This window comes from Python bivittatus, unplaced genomic scaffold (assembly GCF_059951505.1).
Source record: "Python bivittatus isolate LINGU-HERP-01145 unplaced genomic scaffold, Pbiv_v1 ctg000330_np1212, whole genome shotgun sequence".
NCBI classification, from domain to species: domain Eukaryota; kingdom Metazoa; phylum Chordata; class Lepidosauria; order Squamata; family Pythonidae; genus Python; species Python bivittatus.
In genome coordinates this window covers 10,631,953-10,651,038 of record NW_028277058.1, presented here as the reverse complement: position 1 = coordinate 10,651,038, position 19,086 = coordinate 10,631,953, and the positions used below count along the sequence as shown (strand labels likewise).

Genomic DNA, 19,086 nt, shown 5'->3' with positions numbered 1-19,086 from the left:
AGCTGCGCTATGACACATTTACCCAGATATGCTCCGAACAACCCTTTTTCCTTTCAAAACCAAAGCACTGCACAGCTCTTTTCTATTCCTCTCCAACATCCATCAAAATATAGATAACATTTTAACTTTATCTTTTCTCATAGCTATAAATCAACTTGAAATGACATAGGCATTCAAAAGAATTACCTGGCAGTAACGTGGTCACTGCCTCTGAATATTCCTATTCTTTTCTTCCTCCTTCCTTCTTTCTAATCTAAGGTAATGTATCTATCTCTAGCGTAGTGTTTCTCAACCTTAGCAACTTTAAGGTGTGTGGACTTCAACTCCTACAACTTACCAACCAGAGTTGAGAAAGATTGAGAAACACTGCTGTAGGCAATGAAATAACCAACAAGGCAATACAATCATTCAGTATCAGTAAAATTTGGTACCCAGTATACATCAGGGATTTGCACTCTTCTGTTACTAATATGTCTCTCCTCATTGAGAATTTCATCTCTGAGAAGACATACGCCACTCTTCTGTTTGGTTTGCCAGTCTGTTAAAGATTGTTGGTTGTTTTCTGGGTTTTATTTTCAACCAAACGTTCTCTATATAGAGAATGATTCCTAAAGATTCATCTTCAGCACTAATCATTAAGAAACTGAGTATACGACAGGGGAATACAACTTAAATAAAGCTTATAGTCCACCAGGAGTGCCTGATAGGGGCGTAAGATTACAAGATAATCAAATTACAAGATAATTCAGCACTATCCAGCCAAATAGCTGTGGCAGAAAGGCAAGAAGGAACCTTTTAGAATTAAAAAACAACAACAACAACAGATAATGCTGGAATTCAGGAAAATCAGAGTTTTTTGTTTGTTTTTTTAAATATGCCCTTTTTAGGAAATAATTCTCTCTCAGGACCACTTTTATTATATAAGCTTCTTAGGGGTTTTTTGGTCTTCATGTACTACATGGAAAACTCAACACTGTAGAACTCACTTATATGACATTTGTTTATATCAAAAATATGCCAAAGAATGTATGCATTAAACCGATGCTCAAGGGTATGTCTCTAGAATAAGGAACATTGTAATAGTTATAGTTCACATACAGGAAGTATTTTTTTAAAATGCTTCAAACTGATGAGTGATAATTTTTCTTCCATGGAAAGAAACAGAAGATCTATGTTATAGTAAATTATTAAGTTTATGTAACTGTCCTCTATCTCTGTTTAGATACCATGTGTGATAAAGTTTATTAGCTAAAGAATAAATGTGACACTTTTCCCAGGCTATTTGCAAGTATTGAGATATGTCATTTGACAAAGTTAACCATCATAGTATGATAAAGTCAAGGCCAGTGAAATTACACAGTAGTGCTAGTATGGTACTTATCAGCAGCAATAAATATTTTCTGTTAAAATTAAACGTTAAGCAATTAGTTAAATACCTCATACATTAACCAATTTATCAACAACAACAAAAAGCTCCTACTTAGAATAAAATAGTACACTATTGTTTCACATTGCTTCAAACAGGACTCCAAATTAGTAACCAAGAATGTGGGAAAACCTATGGGTCCAGAAACAGAATGTTCTGGAATTCTCTGGAAGACTCTGTCCTTTGGATCACACAGATCCAGACATGGTCTGGTGGCTTCACTGTAGGTAGTTAATTATTGCATATTGCTTTTACTAGGCATACTTATGAACAGACATTGGGAAATGACATCATCCATTCTTAGAGTACTATTTATGATAAAATAGTTAACATGAAATCAAAGTTGAAATGGCAACTAGAAATAAATATGTACTTGAATAATATTTGCATTAGATAAGTATACATAAAATTGTAATTGTTTACTGTTACAATGACGTATTAACATTTTTTTCTTTGTTGTATTTCTTTCACATTTTGGTTAAAGCACTTTCTATGTGTTTTCTTTTTCTTCTCAATAATAAAAAATAAATTTAAAAAAGTTGAAATGGCAACATAACTTAATAGATATTTTGAAAATGCATTTGTAGGGGAACCTTAAAGAACAAATCTTAATCCTGTTTTTTCCCCCCTCCCAATGGGCTGTCTTTCACCATGACTGCTCCTTAGACCTTAGCATAAGACTGACTTATTAAGTAACTGCGGTATGAAGGAAGGCGGCCATTTACTAGGGCTATGTATACTTCAATTATTATTCTGGGCACATGCTTCATATTTCTTTTAATCAGTTAAAACTTTTAAAACATCTTCATTTTTTTTAGACTTGTACAGAAACCTGAACAAGAAATGACCTGCTTCAATGAATATCACAAAGGTGCTGGGCATGCATGAGATCCAAAGAACTTTTCGTATCATTTTTGAAGCAAGTGCCTGCCATTTATCTAGCTCTAAATGTAGTGGGAAAAGAACCACATGATAATGTGTACTAGCCACTCAAAGGGTAAAGATGTATTTTAATTTGGTACAACTACATGGTAAATTTTAAGTATTGGGGAAGATGCACCAGCTTAATCTTTTTTTGATACTATTCAATGTCCATAGATGTACAGTGCATTCGGAAAGTATTCAGACCCCCTTCACTTTTTTCAATTTTGTGTTGCAGCCTGATACTACAATTGTTCAATATCATTTTTTTCTCATTAATCTACACTCAGTGCCCCATAATGACAAAGTGAAAACAATTTTAAAAATGTCTGTAAATTTATTAAAAAGGAAAAACTGAAATATCACATTGGCATAAGTATTCAGACCCTTTGCAACAACACTTGAAATTTAGCTCAGGTGCCTCTTGATCATTGCTGAGCTGTTTCTACACCTTGATTGGAGTCCACCAATAATCATATTAAATCATTGGACATGATTTGGAAAGGCACACACCTCTCTATAGAAGCCTCACAGCTGATAATGCATACTGTATCAGAGCAAAAGCCATGAGTTCAAAGGAACTGCCTGCAGAGCTCAGAGACAGGATTACTGCAAGGCACAGATCTAGGGAAGGCTACCAAAAAATTTCTGCTGCATTGAAGGTTCCCAAGAGCACAGTGGCCTCCATAATTCTCAGATGGAAAACTGGCACAACCAGGACTCTTCCAACAGCTGGTCACCTGGCCAAACTGAACAATCGGGGAAGAAGAGCCTTAGTAAGAGAGGTGACCAAGAATCCGATGGTCACTCTCTGAGTTCCAGAGATCCTGTGTGGAGATAGGACAAAGTTCCAGAAGGACAACCATCACTGCAGCCCTCCACCAATCTGGGCTTTCTGGCAGAGTGGCTAGACAGAAGCCTCTCCTCAGTGCAAAACACATGAAAGCCCGCTTGGAGTTTAAAAAAAGCACCTGAAGGACTCTCAGACTGTGAGGAACAAGATTCTCTGGTCTGATGAAACCAAGATTGAACTGTTTGGCCTCAATTCTAAATGTTATGTCTGGAGGAAACCAGGTACTGCTCATCACCTGCCCAATACCATCCCAACAGTGAAGTATGGTGGTGGCAGCATCATGTTGTGGGGGTGTTTTTCAGCAGCAGGGACTGTGAGACTGGTCAGGGTTGAGGGAAAGCTGAATGGAGCAAAGGACAGAGATATCCTCAATGAAAACCTGTTCTACAGCACTCAGGACCTCAGACTGGGCCAAAGGTTCACCTTCCAACATGACAACGATCCTAAGCACACAGCCAAGACAACACAGGAATGGCTTAGGGACAACTCTGTGAATCTCCTAGAGTGGCCCAGCCAGAGCCCTGACTTGAACCCTATTGAACATCTCTGGAGAGACCTGACAATGGCTGTCTACCGCCAGTCCCCATCCAACCTGATTAAGCTTGAGAGGATTTGCAAAGAAGAATGGCAGAAAATCCTCCAATCCAGGTGTGCAAAGCTTCTCGCGTTATACCGAAAAAGACTCGAGGCTATAATTGGTACTTGCAAAGGTACTTCAACAAAGTACTGAGTAAAGGGTCTGAGTACTTAAGTACATGTGATATTTCAGTTTTTCCTTTTTAATAGATTTACAGACATTTCTAAAATTCTGTTTTCACTTTGTCATTATGGGGCACTGAGTGTAGATTAATAAGAAAAAAAAATGAATTTGAACAATTGTAGTATCAGGCTGCAATATAACAAAATTGAAAAAAGTGAAGGGGGTCTGAATACTTTCCGAATGCACTGTAAGTTATCACACCGTTTTAGCCACCCACTGCCTGGTAACCTGTAATGAAGAGACTAAAACAGCAAAATTATCTTTTCTAAACTAGAATGAAGTTAGTTCTTTCCCTAGTTTTATTTTCCCTTCACATACTATAGAATACTAGTTAGAAAAACTTGAAAGGAATGCAACTTTGCAGACCATCACTTAAGCTACTCAGATAGCTTCCTTCTACTAGAGAAATGCTCCAAACTGGTAAATATTTCTAACAGAGAAAATATTATTTCAAAGCAGTTTATTAATTGAAAATTAATACATAAGATTAATATAGTAAAGAATCTGCAGTCTCGATTCTTGCCAATTCAGCTGCTGCAACTGTTCCAAGTCTTTAATTAGAAACAAATTAAGGCTGAAATTTTAGTCATGCTTACACAGGCTTAATGGAATTTTCCTCTGTGAAGTCATGTATAGGATTGTGCTATACATTCAAGATTGGAAAACTGAACAGGTCACTATTACTGACAATATTTAAGAATCTGCACAGTACCAATGGAACTTACACATGGGCAAATCACAAAAGTGCTCCCAGAGTGTATAGTCTATTGCTTTTATGAACAATATTTTTTTTAAACAGGAAAAGGGAATATCTCCAAAGACAGGTCCTTTAATGGAAATAGCAAACATAATGACTTCATTGCTAGTTCTAAATAACCAACTCCCTTTTGCAGAAATAACACGTCCACTAAATACTGCATTAAAATTACTCAGCAAAATGTAACCAATGCAATCACAGATGTAGATTTAGACTTATTTGTGCAATAACAATTTTCTTCCAGAAGATAAATTTCAATTGTTGTATTCCTCTCTGTGCCAATCAAACCTGCTCTAAATCTCCAAGTACACATTTGCTAGCACAGAACTGCGTGAACAAGTTAAATGGAAGACATATGATCTTCCATTCTTCTAATGGACAGTCACAACTGGATGCAATTAATTATTTATATATTTATGGCGAATACAGCATACATTAGATATCATTAATAAATAGTTAAACATTTGTCAAATGCAGTTGGTAGTAAATGAAGAAAAACAACATAGGACTAATAAAGTTAACAGTAGATATCCAATACAAAGAATAAAGTATTACTTTATTATGAAATGAATTTTTCAGCAATCTGGAATATAAATTTTGTGCTTACTTGCATGCAGCATTAGGATTTGCATTCCTTGAAAGCAGTAGTTCTACACTCTTTAAAATCTGCTCTTCTGAACCATACGCAGTACATGCGGCCATCAATACTGTATAATGATCTAAACAGCAATTGTTTAAAAACAAGTTGAAAAAGACCATCAACTCTGTAGAATAAACCAGGCACAACGAATACTTCACAAAAACATGAAGTTTTTACAAACTTATTACAAACATGACATATAACTGGATTGTAAACTGATTTTTTAAACATCAGTCTAACACCAAGTTTTCCAAGAAATTAAAAACAGATCTGTTGAATCAGGGCCAAGACTCATCTTAGTCAGCATTTTATTTCTCATGTTAGTCAACAAGATGTTTCTGGGGTGTACCCAAGCAGAAGGTGGAGACGTACCAAGCTCCCGGCCTTGTTCTCCTGCAACTTGTATTTGGATACCTGCTACCTCTACTCTGGAGATAATGCTGAGTTTCCAGTTAGCTGTAGCTAGGTTCTTAGCCTCCAGGGAATGAAGCTTTCTTCTTTAAAAAACTTAAGGCACCATATAGCCACTTCCAAAACAGGCAAAAGTAGCTTGATTTGGGGGAATTTCAGGATAACTATAGGTTAAATGCATGGTTACAGCGTGCATTTTGTTCTTTTTCTCCCCAAAGCCCCCAAAAACAAATGCCCAAAGTCCCTCATTTTAGGGCTGCCTGGTCTAAAAACGGGCTAAAGGTTGCTGACTCCTGATATATTGCTGTTACCAATACGAAGATCCACAACATTTAAGGAGCTAAGAAATGTAGCAAGAGAATTGCAACTCTACATTCCACTCAGAAGTAAGTAGAATGGCAGCATCCAAAAGCAAATTAAAGAAGTGCAGGATAATAAAGAAAATAAGGTCACAGCACAGGTATTAGCAAGGTATTTTTGGAGCACTGAGAGAATACAAAGAATACTTTATGCATGATGTGTTTAGTTTGGTCTGCCAAAGTCACTGTGTCTTTAAATAAACATTTTTTATTATTATACTGAATGCTTAGGAACATATCCTTGAAATGGTTCATTTATAAAAACTTACCCTTCTCAAAGCTTGCATTTGCACCTCTGCCCAGAAGGAGATGCATAAGTTCCACATTTGCAACACTGGCTGCATACATGAGGGGAGTCCATCCAAACTTAAGGGTAGACTCTACATTTGTGCCTGTAACATTTATATATGCATTTAATAAATCAGAAATCCATGATGTTTTATTCTATTATAGAAATCTGCACATGCTTGATATGACCTAACCTTTTGTAAAAGTCTGTAACTACCTAAACACCAGTAACAGACAGTAGAATTGGCAGAGCACTCTGAAGAACCATTCACTCTCTGGACCTCTCTATCTTCATCTTTGAAGGTATGTAAACAGCAAGCCAAGTCACGTTTCTTCTATCAATGAAAGCAGCCAGCATTTTATTATCAGGACATTATCTATGAGTCTGCAGTGAAGTGAATCATTTTATAAACCATAAAATGAATACAGTAAAATAAAAAGTGAGAATATAATATTCCTTCAGAGAACTAAGTTGTCTGAACTCCACTGTTCCCTAAATGTTTAAAAGAATTTTGAAAGAAGCAGTTGGAATATGTATTTTCTTTCAGGTGAAATGCATTGGTTTCATCAAAGGATCATTTTGCCTTTAATTATTTGCCTTGTATTACATAGGGTCAATAGTCCTGTTTCAAATTTTAGAAAAGGAAGCTGGATAATTACACTAGATAAGTACTAGTTTGAAACCCAATAGTTCAGACTGATAGCAGTCAACCAGATGACAATATCAGTGCCACATTCAGGCAGTGCTCTTTTACTACAAATCTGTAAAGTATAGTTTGACTTAAAATCTATTTAGTTTTTCTGCAACAACTGCCTAATGAAAGGTTCTTTACAACAATTAAGGTCTTCAAATGTTCTTGACATCACTTTACTGCAGGGATGGGCAACATATGACTTTCAGCCTCATTTCTTGCATTCCTTATTTCAAAAATCATCCGCAAACAGTTTATTTTAACCTGTTGAGTGGGGAAGTGAGAAGATATGGATAGAAGATGTTAGAAAACAAAAGACAGATAGAAATGGAATATTAGGCAGAGATATTACAGATGGGGCCACCCACTATCTACAGATGGCCCTGCCCTAAGTTTATTTAAACACAACCCACTGTTCACATGGACTCCCCAGTGATTACTCACAATGGAATGCAATCCTTTACCCAAAAAAAAAAAAAAGTTTTTTATTTCTAGAATATCTGTCTACCCTAGACCAGTCTTTTCCTTTAATAATGATAGGCTCCCAAACAGGTAAAGCATCCCCCCACCTCAGACAACATGAAAATACAGCAGGCAACCAATAAGGCCTGGGACTGATGATTTGTGACATCACTGGTGTATGTAGCTTGTACTGGTGTTTCCCAATTTGGGTGGTTTATATATGCTTGTTGGCTCTATTTAGCCAGTTCTAAACTGTTCTTTTATATTTCTGCACCACCAAGATTTGCACTGGCGATTGAGACAATTAATAAATTGATTAAATAATAAATATCATATTGCTCTGTCCTTCACCGACCAGTCTGCTATAAATCATGGAAGCCAAGTGAGCAGGCCAACAAGAAAGATTATTTCTGTAATATAATCTACAAAATCTACAAAATCTACAATAATATCCTTGATTTCTGTAGAGCTTTATTTTTTACAAAATAGAAAAAAAAAACATGTATACTATCAGATCAATGGCTACATTGTTTCACACAAATTAAAATGTGTTGCAAACTGTGGCTTACTGCTATGTGCATTCATAGCACACTATCACAAGTATTCATCACTTATGATATAGAAATAGACATAGAAAGACATTCAATTATCCATATAAGTCTGAAAGCTGTCAAAATAGGAAATAGGAAAATTGAAGGATAAAGCAATCTAATTCTTTAATATTTTTGAAGTTGGGTCATTTTAGCCTAATGGCTCAAAGTTAATGTTTCTGATTGCCAGAATATGTAATTCACTTCCATTATGAAGTCTTCAGACTTTCAATTCTTTCCAAGACAAAAATGTTAATTCTATTATTTCTTCTTAAAGCACATTTACTATTCTTTTTTCTAAATCAATTTTGAATTAGAACTTTTCTAATTCAGAAGTAGTTTCCTCTGATGAAAAAGGATGAGGTCATTGATGTAGATCCATAAGCCCCTATACAGTACTTATCTAAATAAGATCATATTCTGTGCCCAGATGAGGAATACAGATATCCACTACAGTAAAAACTGAACTTTCAAAATGTGTTACATTTAGCTGATAATCCATTACTCATACCTGTATTTAAGAGTTCTTCAATGACAGACAAGTTTCCAGCAGTTAATGCTTTTTTCAAAACTTCATTTCTATCCTGGGTATGCAAGGTTTCATCTAAACACTAGGTAAACAAGAGATTTATGCTACAATATGTAATTTTACTAATTCAATATTAGGACTATTATATGAACTGCTTCATGAGTTACAACAAAAGCAGACAAACATTTTAAAAACTAAACTTAAAAATATTTTATTCTTCTAAGTAAAGACCACTTTTTAACCACTAATGTACCCTCTGTATTGTTTTTATGTAGTAAAAAGTAGATGCACTGATGATTCAAATTACTGGATACATTTAGAAAGAGGTTAAGCTAAAAATAAGTAATCAAGATGCACTGCTCAGTAGTTGTACTAAAGAGAGAAGTGAAATGGGATTCAAATGCCATTAGAATCCCCCCCCCCTTTTGGGGGGAGGGTACCTTCAAGTCAGCATTGACTCCTGGCAACTGCCTGGACTTTTTTTTTTTTGCCTGCAGTTTTCTTGCCAAGATTTCAGAAGTGGTTTGCCATTGCCTGCTTCTTCCTAGGGCTGAGTGAGTGACTGGCCCAAGGTCACCCTGCTGGCTTTGTGCCTAAGGCTGGACTAGAACGGAGTCTCCCAATTTCTAGCCTAGTGGCCTTAATTGCTACACCAAACTGGCTCTTATTAGACTGCCCTATCACCAAAATTATAAGGCTGGTTTATCATTATGTTCAACCATAGCCACTGAAGAGATCCAAATCTATCATTATTGGAGTCCACTCCTATGCAGCCATAAACTGTCTTGGTTATTCTTTACAATGTTACATTAGTATGAAATTACTGATATCCTGTAATAAGGTTACAGTCCTACTTACTTACAGGAGCATTACTGAGTAGTGTGGATTTACTTATAAACATGCTTAAGACAGCACAGTCACAGAGCTACCTGCACAACTTTCTCATGCCAGAAAATCCAAAACATATCTGATTTGAGAAAATCAACTTAATAGCTGGCCTATGTGATGTATGATTTAGGTTATTCAACCTGGAACTTTGAGTTGATGCAGGCACAGCATGTTGGCCCTTACTGTAACCAATATTATCAATATATACACTTGTACATATGTACTGGACAAATTTAGCCATTTTGACGGTAAATGATTGATCATGATTTACTTGCAATCTGTAAGTAAAATGGATTCCAATAACGACCACACGTGGATACCAAGCAATGTGTTTACAGCCCATCAGGTTTAATTTAGCAAAGAATTAGCATCATTTGTCAAATAAATACTCGGAAAAGAGCAAAATCAGCTGTGGCTGATAAAGATTTAGATCAGGAGAAAATTCCACCCATGAAGGTCACTGGGTGATCTTGGGCCTGATGCACATTTACTCATTCTTTCGGTGTCGCCTACTTTGTAAAACTGTTATCACAACAAAGACTTCGGAAGGCGGGAAAAAAAGAAGCACGTGCGTGGTTGAAGCACGCGCCTTGGCTTGCCCCAAGGAAATCGAATCACACTTTGATTTACACCTGCGGGTCTTCTCGGACGCCGCCGCTGCCTCTCACCTGTGCCTGGGACACGAACCCGATATCCCAGCCATCGTCGTCGCTCTCGCTGGTCTCGTCTCCCGGGGGCACCATGCGGAAACCCGTGCCGCCAGCCATCCACCGTCGGCCCTAGCTTCTCTGGGTCTTTCTCACACGACCCCACCCGCGCAAAGGAGCTTTCTAGCAAACGTCGTCCCTCCCTAACTCTTCCACTACGCTCAAGCGCAAGCGCGCGGAACCCTCGGGCCTAGCAGGGCGCGGGAAAAGCTGCAGAGCGCGAAGGTGGTGTCTCCGGTCACGTGCTTCCGAACGCTGCCATCAAAGAAAAGAGCCCGGCGAAACTTTCGGAAGCCGCGTGATTCACTTGATCGGACCGCGTTCGTTCTAATAGATGAGACCATAGACTCATGAAGTTTGAAAGCTGTTTTCACTTAAATTAAAGCGTACTTGATTACCTTCTGCTTTAAGACATCCGGTGACGGGGAAGGTACCATTATTTTGGGTAATTGGTTCCGCTGTTGAACTGCTGTTATTCTTACCTTCAGCAAAGTTCTAGGGTGTGGCCCGATGCATTGTTAACTGGAGAGTAAACCGTGTTTGCTTCACTGAGACTTACTTCTTACGGTACATGTACAGGATGGCTAGGGAAGTTTCTTTCACTGAATTACGTGAAACTTTAAAGTGTCGATGTAGTTTTCCTTGGAAGCAAAACGAGAGTCACTTCTAAATGTTTATAGAGATTGATTGATTGACAGCCCAACTGCAGTGGACTCTGGGTGGCGTACAAAACTAGAGAAAGCATAAAAACAGCTAAAAACATTAAACAGCCCAGACTAAAATAATCTAATAGACAACAAAATCAACAATAATAAACATCAACCCCAGGCCTGGGACCAAAGCCAAGTTTTCAAAGCCGTTTTTGGCTTTCAAAGATTTGTGCTCATTATTTGCAAGGATCCACAATCCTGAACATGTCTCTTCAGGTACATTTCAAATGCTTTCTATCTAATAAGCTCACTCTGGTAAATGTGTTTAAAGACTGAAGTGTCAGTGATTAATATTTATTGCTAGATTATGAACAGTATGTTTCAAACTGGGAAGCTGAAAGTTTTATTATAGGAGGGTAGAAAATTATCTTTCCCACGCATATCTTATGTTAATACAGCAGAAGGTACCATCTTTTATTTCCTCCCAACTTGTTAAACAGTCAAATGTTTATTGGATGAATATTCTTTTTTTCTACAAGCTAAGCCAGCTTTCATTAATCTGAGAGCTATCATCCCAACTGGGATATTTGCAGTTGTTGAGTTTTTAAAAGTTAAAAATAAGAAATAAGTTGCAAAATGGAGATTTCATGTTTCAATAATTGTGGACAAAAAAAAAATCATTTATGAGGAGGCAGTGACACAAATGGACTTTGAAGAAGCAAGATAGGAAGGGTATTGACAGCTTTGAACTTTGGTCTCGGAGAAGACTCCTGGGAATACCGTGGACAGCCAAGAAAACAAACCGATGGTTCATCAAACAAATCAACCCAGAGTTCTCATGTGAGGCATGATTGATTATGTGCCACTGAGTAATTTTTGACTTGATGTCACATAATAGATTTTTTTCCATGACAATCTGTCCCTAAACTGTTCTTTCAAGTCTTCCAACGGTGCATTCATCACTACTGTAACTGAGTCGTCCACCTTGCTGCAGTATTCTGGATCTACTATAGCGTCTGAGTGGTCTTCAAGTGTGTGGCTAGTCAGGGACTTTCCTTGGTATGCTCACGTTTCACAACTACTTCGTAAGCTAAATTGGCTCTTGATGGGCTTCTGGGTGCAACTGATGGTGCTGGTTGTCATCTTCAAAGCCCTTCATAGCACAGGCCAGGCTTATTTGTAGGACCATCATTCTTCAATTATTTCTGCCTGTGCCACAAGATCTGACAGGGTGGGCATGCTTCAACTTGCTCTATTAAACAGTGTCATCCAATGGGCCTAGGAGGTGTGTCTTCTCTGTCACTGTGCTCACCCTATGGAACAACATGCCCCCTTGAAGGCCTAATCCAGAAGATCCTAATTCTATAGTCCTTTCATAAGGTGTTGAACACCTGGTCCTTTCTCCAGATGTGGAGCCAGGAGATTAGGTGACCCCAATTGAAGGGGTCTATTGGCTGTGGATATGTGAACTGCCTCAAACAAGATGTAGTTTAACTTTTGTTTAATTATTTTGTTGATATTTTTAACTGGATGTTAGCTGGCCAAAGTTGGATGGTAAGTGAGCAGACATACAAATTGAATTAAATAAATAAATGACAAAAGATAAGAAGTTTCCCTAATGCAGTGTTTCTTAACCTTGGCAACTTTCAGATGGATGGACTTCAACTCCCAGAATTTCCCAGCCAGCAAGGAATTCTGGGAGTTGAAGTCCACCCATCTGAAAGCTGCTAAGGTTGAGAAACACTGCCCTAATGTATTAAACACAGAGACTCATTTTACCAACAGTAGGCCAGGTTAGTAAAACCCAGGGAAGTGCAGCAAGACTCCCTTTATCTAAAGGTCAGAAGTCTAACAGGTGCAAAGAGATTGCTGTATGCAATTTCCAGTTGTAAATTTTTTTTTTGCCCTAAACATTTACAAGAAGGGGTGCTACAACTTTAAATTGTTCTTCTGTAAGCCCCAAAGCAAATGAATAAATTCCAAGCCTATTTTGCACCTGCAGATTTCGAAGAAGTTAACATTGAATTAATGGAATAAAATCCCATTTATACAGGATTGCTTAAAAGGATGTTTATTTTTCTATTTGATAGTGACTGAGGCTTCAGGAAGTGCCACATTGTCTAAATATGATGTATCACTTCAACAATATATATCATTCGGAAAAAAATAATTCATCACAAGTATTTCCAACGTACTGTTGCATCAGTAGTGTTTACTGATGCATATTTCACTGAAATGAGAGTCACAAGTTACTTTGATTGAACCTTGGAACTGGCTGTTATACTCTAACTGACACTCTGCAGAAGACCTGGCAAATGCCCCATGTGTTCCTACATGAGTTTCATGTCTCCATTGTCTGCCAACGGTCTTATAAATAAAGTGTTTTACATTTCTAATAATCTTTTAGTTCGGGAGGGGGGAACATTTGCAGACTTGTGATTTATGCAAATCTCAAAGAGTACACAGTTAGTATGCTGTAAAATGATATATGAGATGAGACAGGAAGCAGAAGCATTCATAAATAAAACTTTAAATAAAATTTAATTCATTCTGGGGTTTATAAAGCTGCCTTCTTTTTGCTCTTCAGTCACAAAATGGAGAGTGCAAAATGAGTAGAGATGATAAATGATATTTGATGTTTGTTTATTCAATTTTTTTTTATTGCACCCTCAATACAAAGACTCTCCACAGTTGCTCACCTTTGAGTTTTTCACCTGTCAGCTAAAATTAATTAAAGCATACAGTGGTTTAAACCAACTCATCCTTTCGTTTCGAACATCTCATTCAAAAGATGTCACTGGAGACTTGTTGGTAGTGTGTGAAGAGAGTGGGAATTAAAGTGGGAATTGAATGAATACTTTGTGTCTCCTGCATATATGTGAAATATACACAAAAAGTCATAAAAGAGAAAAAAAAGGAAGAAACCATAATTTCGTTTCAAACCCCCTGCTGGAAATAAGCTCATGGCAGTCCAGTGCAAATACATGCCATACATAGCTAACATGCAAGTACAATGTATGCATTTCATACATTGTCTTATTGTCATCTTTCTTTAGAATCTCATCAACTGCATCCAACTTGACTTTCTCAGTCTTCCCCTTCCCTGACCTAATTATTCTTCCTTCATAGTTTGTTTTGCAATTCTGTACTTATTCATTCTCTCTCTTGATCAAACCACCTCAATGTACTTCTTTCATACAGGTCACACTTTGTATTCAATCAAATTAATTCAGCAAACATTTGTTCTTGTCCTATGTTTTTTTGTTTCACCATAATCCATTCCCTGCATTCAATTTACTTTTATGTTTCTCTTAGTGTACCCACCTCTCACTACCATATAACAAATAAGCAGAAGCACACACTTATGCACAATATTTTTTTTCTTCTTTCAACAAGCATGAATTCCTCACAAAATACCACTCACTATCTTTCTAAAACATTTACATGTCTTAAAAATTCTCCATTCATTTCCAGTCTTTAGGTTCTCCCAAGGTAGACCATTTGATCTACTTGTTCTAGTTTTGGGCCATTTTTGATAACTTGTAATAGTTCATTTTCATTGTCAAGTGCAACAATCTTGATCTTTGATACATTACTTTTTTGATCCATATTCTTTGTTTCATTACATATTCCATCATTCACTGCAGATCATTTGGATTTCAGGCAACATCATGGCTTCATCTTAATACCAAAGTACATGCACACTGATGTCTCCAACCAACACACCACTAACATTATCATAAGTAAGCATATTATAATTTCCTAACTCACACATGCTTTATTTCCATCATATACCACTGTAACCCACATCCAGCAATCAAACTTCGAGGCTTTTCACTTTTTCAATCCCCTGCTGAGGGACAAAGATCTGGTCACCATACCTCTTATGTGACATAAAGCCACACTGCACTTCTCTAATTTGCTAATAGCTACCTTTTGTATTTTTCTTTTTTTATAGTAATGTTATTAATGATTATAATTAGAATAGTAAAAACTAATGCAAACTAAAAGAAGGGTAGAAAAATAGAGTAGAAACTGCAGGAAAGAAAAAGGGAAAAATAGTAAATGAAAGTAAGAATATAATAAAGAAAAATAAAATAAATATATAAAGAAGTTACTTCCAACATTCATCACAAGTATAAAGAATTATATTAACATCACCTCCTCTTAAAATACAACAAATAATCTCTTCTTCCCATATCCCATCTCTAATCTATAAACAAATCCATAAAGCATAATCATTTCAATCCTGGTATCAGCAAAAGTTCATTAAGGGTTACCAGAAATCGGAACATATCTATGTTAACCTTGATCAAATAAACCAACTTTATATTCCTTCCTTTTACTTCGAACAATCTTAATCTTTAGTCCATTCAAATAGTGTTGTAGAACTTGATTTCATTTTTTCTTTTTCCCTTCTCTCAAAATTCTTCAAAGCTTTAACAAGCCTCTTTTGTAAATCCAATATAGGAAAATTATCCAGGTCACTCTCTTGGTTTATTGTTTGTATATCATTTTTAATTATTAAAACATCAGCTGGTTTCTTTTGTATATCCACTGTAACATCTTTTTCCACATCATTCTTATAGCCTGTCATTTGTAAATCCACTTTCAATTCAGTCTCGTTCTTGTCAGGTAAACCTTGTTCCTCTTCCATAACATCATTTAGACACAGTCTCTAGGTGTGACATGAAATTTCAGGGGGTGCAATGTTTTATGCACTGAGTTAAAAGCTTATTTTTTAAAGTTCAATTTGTTGACCTGAATTAGAAATTAGACTTCTTCATCTTCAAATGTGATATTGCTTTTGTAGGGGTTCAAACATTTCTTAGGGGTATGGGCATAGAAAAGGTTGGGAACCATTGTCAGAGAGGCAAATGTCTCTGTTGACACTATTAATATTAACTTCTGAGTCCATTTTTCAAAAATATCCTTCAAAAGTCCAATGTTAGAATATTTTGCTCCATTTTATACTTGTAAGTGAAATTTATGTGTTCTTCTCCTTTAATTGTAATCTTTAGTTCCCTCTAGTGTCCAATTTTTAAAATCTTATATATATATATATATATATATATATATATATATATATATAATAAGATTTTAAAAATTAATTCAAACAAAAGCATTTTCCCATGGGGAGGATTCTTTAAAATTAATTCCAAAATCTTATATCAAATTTTTCTGGACCCTTAGTCTGTTTGTAACTTTCTAAAATCAAAGTTTTCATCACCTTTTTGCTGTTTATTCCAAAATAATAAAAAAAAAAACTTTAAGAACTTTTTTTAAAGTTCTTAAACTTGTAGTTAAAACTTTCTTTTGTTACGGATTGAAGGGAAGCTCACCCGGTGCTATCAAACATGTCAGTACAAAGGTTTCTAATAGCTGAAAAGTAGTTAACAAGCAATTTCCAAAAGTGATTAGAAAAGGAAGTATGTGAACTTAGTGTCCTGTCAAAGGTGCCGATCATGATTTGAGCAAAAAGCTGGCTATTCCCTTGTCTCCCAGCGCTCTAAACCTGCCAGAGAGCAATGTCTTGCAGTCTCCTCACGAGGAGCAGTTGTCTGGAGTACTTGTGGGTGATCTCAAGTCCTCTTCTTGTCCAGAGAGGTTCAAAGAGCCATTTTACTCACCAGCTCTTTTTTCTTTGCCATGGTCAATGGCTCCGCTTTTTGCACAGCTGTCTCCATTCTGCCATTTCTTCCTCCAGAAGTCACCTTTTGTATCTTTTCAGTCATAATACCATTCTTTGTGTTGTCAGATACAGGTGCAATCTTCACATACACATTAAACAAGCTTCATAGCCACTCCATAAGGAAACCACAACCAAAGTTCACATTTCTCTGGTTATACCATCTACACCTGTGGCCCTGTCATTTCTCATCATTCTCATTTTATTTATACCAAATATATGTACATTGATGTTCCCAATCAATATACCTCTAACATTTTTTCTTGGATACTAAGACTTACAGTATTTGTATAAATTCCACTGTACAGTATATCACTAATATACACATCTCTGAGCAGCACTGGATTAAGAATGAAGCCCTTGAAGATTTCACTGGGTATTTCCTCCATCAGGAGAATGCAGAACCATCTAGTACAAATCCTTGACCTCAATGATACCACCTTGTCAGATGCTTTACTAAACTCAAGGACACAATATATGTATAGCATTCCTGTGGTCTACCAAATTAGTGACTTTGTCATTAAAAACTATAATATTAATCAGAAATGACGACAAATTTATGTTAGTTCCTGGTAATGATATAATTCTTTTAAGTGCTTGCAGGCATGCCATTTGACAATCTGTTCTAATTCCTAGTAATCCAGACATTAAAATAACAGGTCTGTAGTCTTCTGGGTCTCTGTCTTCCCTTTTTTAAATATTGGGATTATATTTGCTATTCTCCAGCCTTCTGGCATTTCATCCATTCTCCAGGAGTTTTCAAATACTATAGTCTGTAGTTCTGAGATCAGTTCTGCCAGCTCTTGTAACATCCTGACATGTAATTTTCTGGCCTTAAGCACTTGAATAAAGTCAAAATAGCAGAGTGGGGTGGTACTTTCTTCTGAAAAGGAGATTTTCTGTGCTTGTGCTTTCAGCATCTTGCTTTTCAGGATCTCCTATCCCACTTAGTCTTGTTTTTCTTTTGGAATAATTTCAATAACTTCCATGCACAAACCTTCTGTGCATGAACAGTTTTAGGTGGTTCATACCTGATGAATTTTGGATGTTTTGGCCCATGCATGGAGCAAAATGGAGCATGGAAGAAAATAATAGGAGGGGAGAATGGGGGAAACATGCACCAGCCTTCCATTACTTGCCATGTCAGGATTTTGTTTCATCCAAAATCTTCCCTAACTCCATTATGATGTGCAGCCACATCCTTAATGCCCAACACATCTCTACCTGTAACTCTTTCTCTGTTCCCCTTCCAGTTTAACCTCACTCCTACACTCCTAATTATGTTTGTAAGGCTCTTATCAAACCTATTTTTCCTGCCCTTGTAAGGTGTATCCCATCTCTGCCCAGGAATCCTTATTGTGGTGATATAAGTTATGAATTAGGAATCCAAATCTTCCTTTTTGACATAATTTTCTTAGCTAGTTGTTTACTTCCAGGATCCTACTTTCTTTTTTGTCTCTTGACCAGCAAAATGGGAAGGTGGCTGAAAACTACTTTTATCCTAGCTTCCTCACCTTCCTACCTAAGGCTTTCTAGTTGCTTGCAATCTCTGACATGTTTATCTTCTAGCAATGTTATTTGTCCCCATTTGGATAAACAGGATTGGATAATAATCACTTGGTTTGATGAACCTTGGTAATCATTCCACCGTGATGTGGATATGTCCTTCAGGAGAGAGCACAGCTCTCACATGAGGTTATCTGGTCCTCACATAGCTGCTTCTGTCCTTTAAAACAGTGAGTCTTCCAGCACTTCCATTTTTCTTTTCCCTTGGTGGAAAGCTTTGATTTGATTGATTTATGTGGGGTTTGGATCTAACCCTAACTCTCTCTGCTGTTAGACTATTCGGGTAAGGTGACAGAATTACCTCAAGTTGTTGGAACTAATCTTCCATGTTCAGGGCTTCAGATCAGTTGTTCAGCTCCAGTAGCATGGTTCCATCTCCTGGTTCATCCACTTTTTTTGGTCACATATATCCAAATACTTGCCACTGGTCTGGCTTCTTTATTGTGCCTGTCACCTATCAACAAGTGGGCATCAGTTGTTGCTGCCAGACATTCTTCAAAGGCAGACCCATGTATCATACATAGGTGATGAAGGCATGAGTTACTGTCACCAGCAACTTCAGATCCAGAAACAGCTACAATTAGCTCATCAGCTGAAGTTGGACAGGGGTCCCTAAATATTTGCAATGGATGTAATTAGCATATCTTATAGTGCATACATCTGGGAAATCACCATTGCTGTTCAATTACTGTATTTTTGTAAGGATATGAGGTTGACTTGTTCCCCCCCCCCCAAAACTACCTCTGTTTCTATTTGTTCTCCTGTTTAGTTGTACCAGTTGGAAGCTACCTGCTTCTTGTCCTCTTTCTAAAGGGTGCTGCTGATGCTGAATCTTAATTGCTCCACTTTACTTGTGGATGGGAATGGCCACTAATAATCTAAAGCTCACCATTAACCA

General features: G+C 36.9%; 1 protein-coding gene across 1 annotated transcript in view; it reads right to left on the bottom strand.

Moving 5' to 3' along the window:
• ASZ1 (ankyrin repeat, SAM and basic leucine zipper domain containing 1) overlaps positions 1-10,343 on the bottom strand; it is a 31,283-nt gene extending 20,940 nt beyond the window's left edge. The window contains exons 1-4 of the mRNA XM_007422923.2: positions 10,245-10,343; positions 8,671-8,770; positions 6,397-6,519; positions 5,325-5,436 (exon numbers count right to left, since the gene is read on the bottom strand). Of these exons, the coding sequence (XP_007422985.2) occupies positions 5,325-5,436; positions 6,397-6,519; positions 8,671-8,770; positions 10,245-10,343 (434 nt within the window). The remainder of the gene's footprint in view (positions 1-5,324; positions 5,437-6,396; positions 6,520-8,670; positions 8,771-10,244) is intronic.
• Between the last annotated feature and the right edge of the window lie 8,743 nt (positions 10,344-19,086).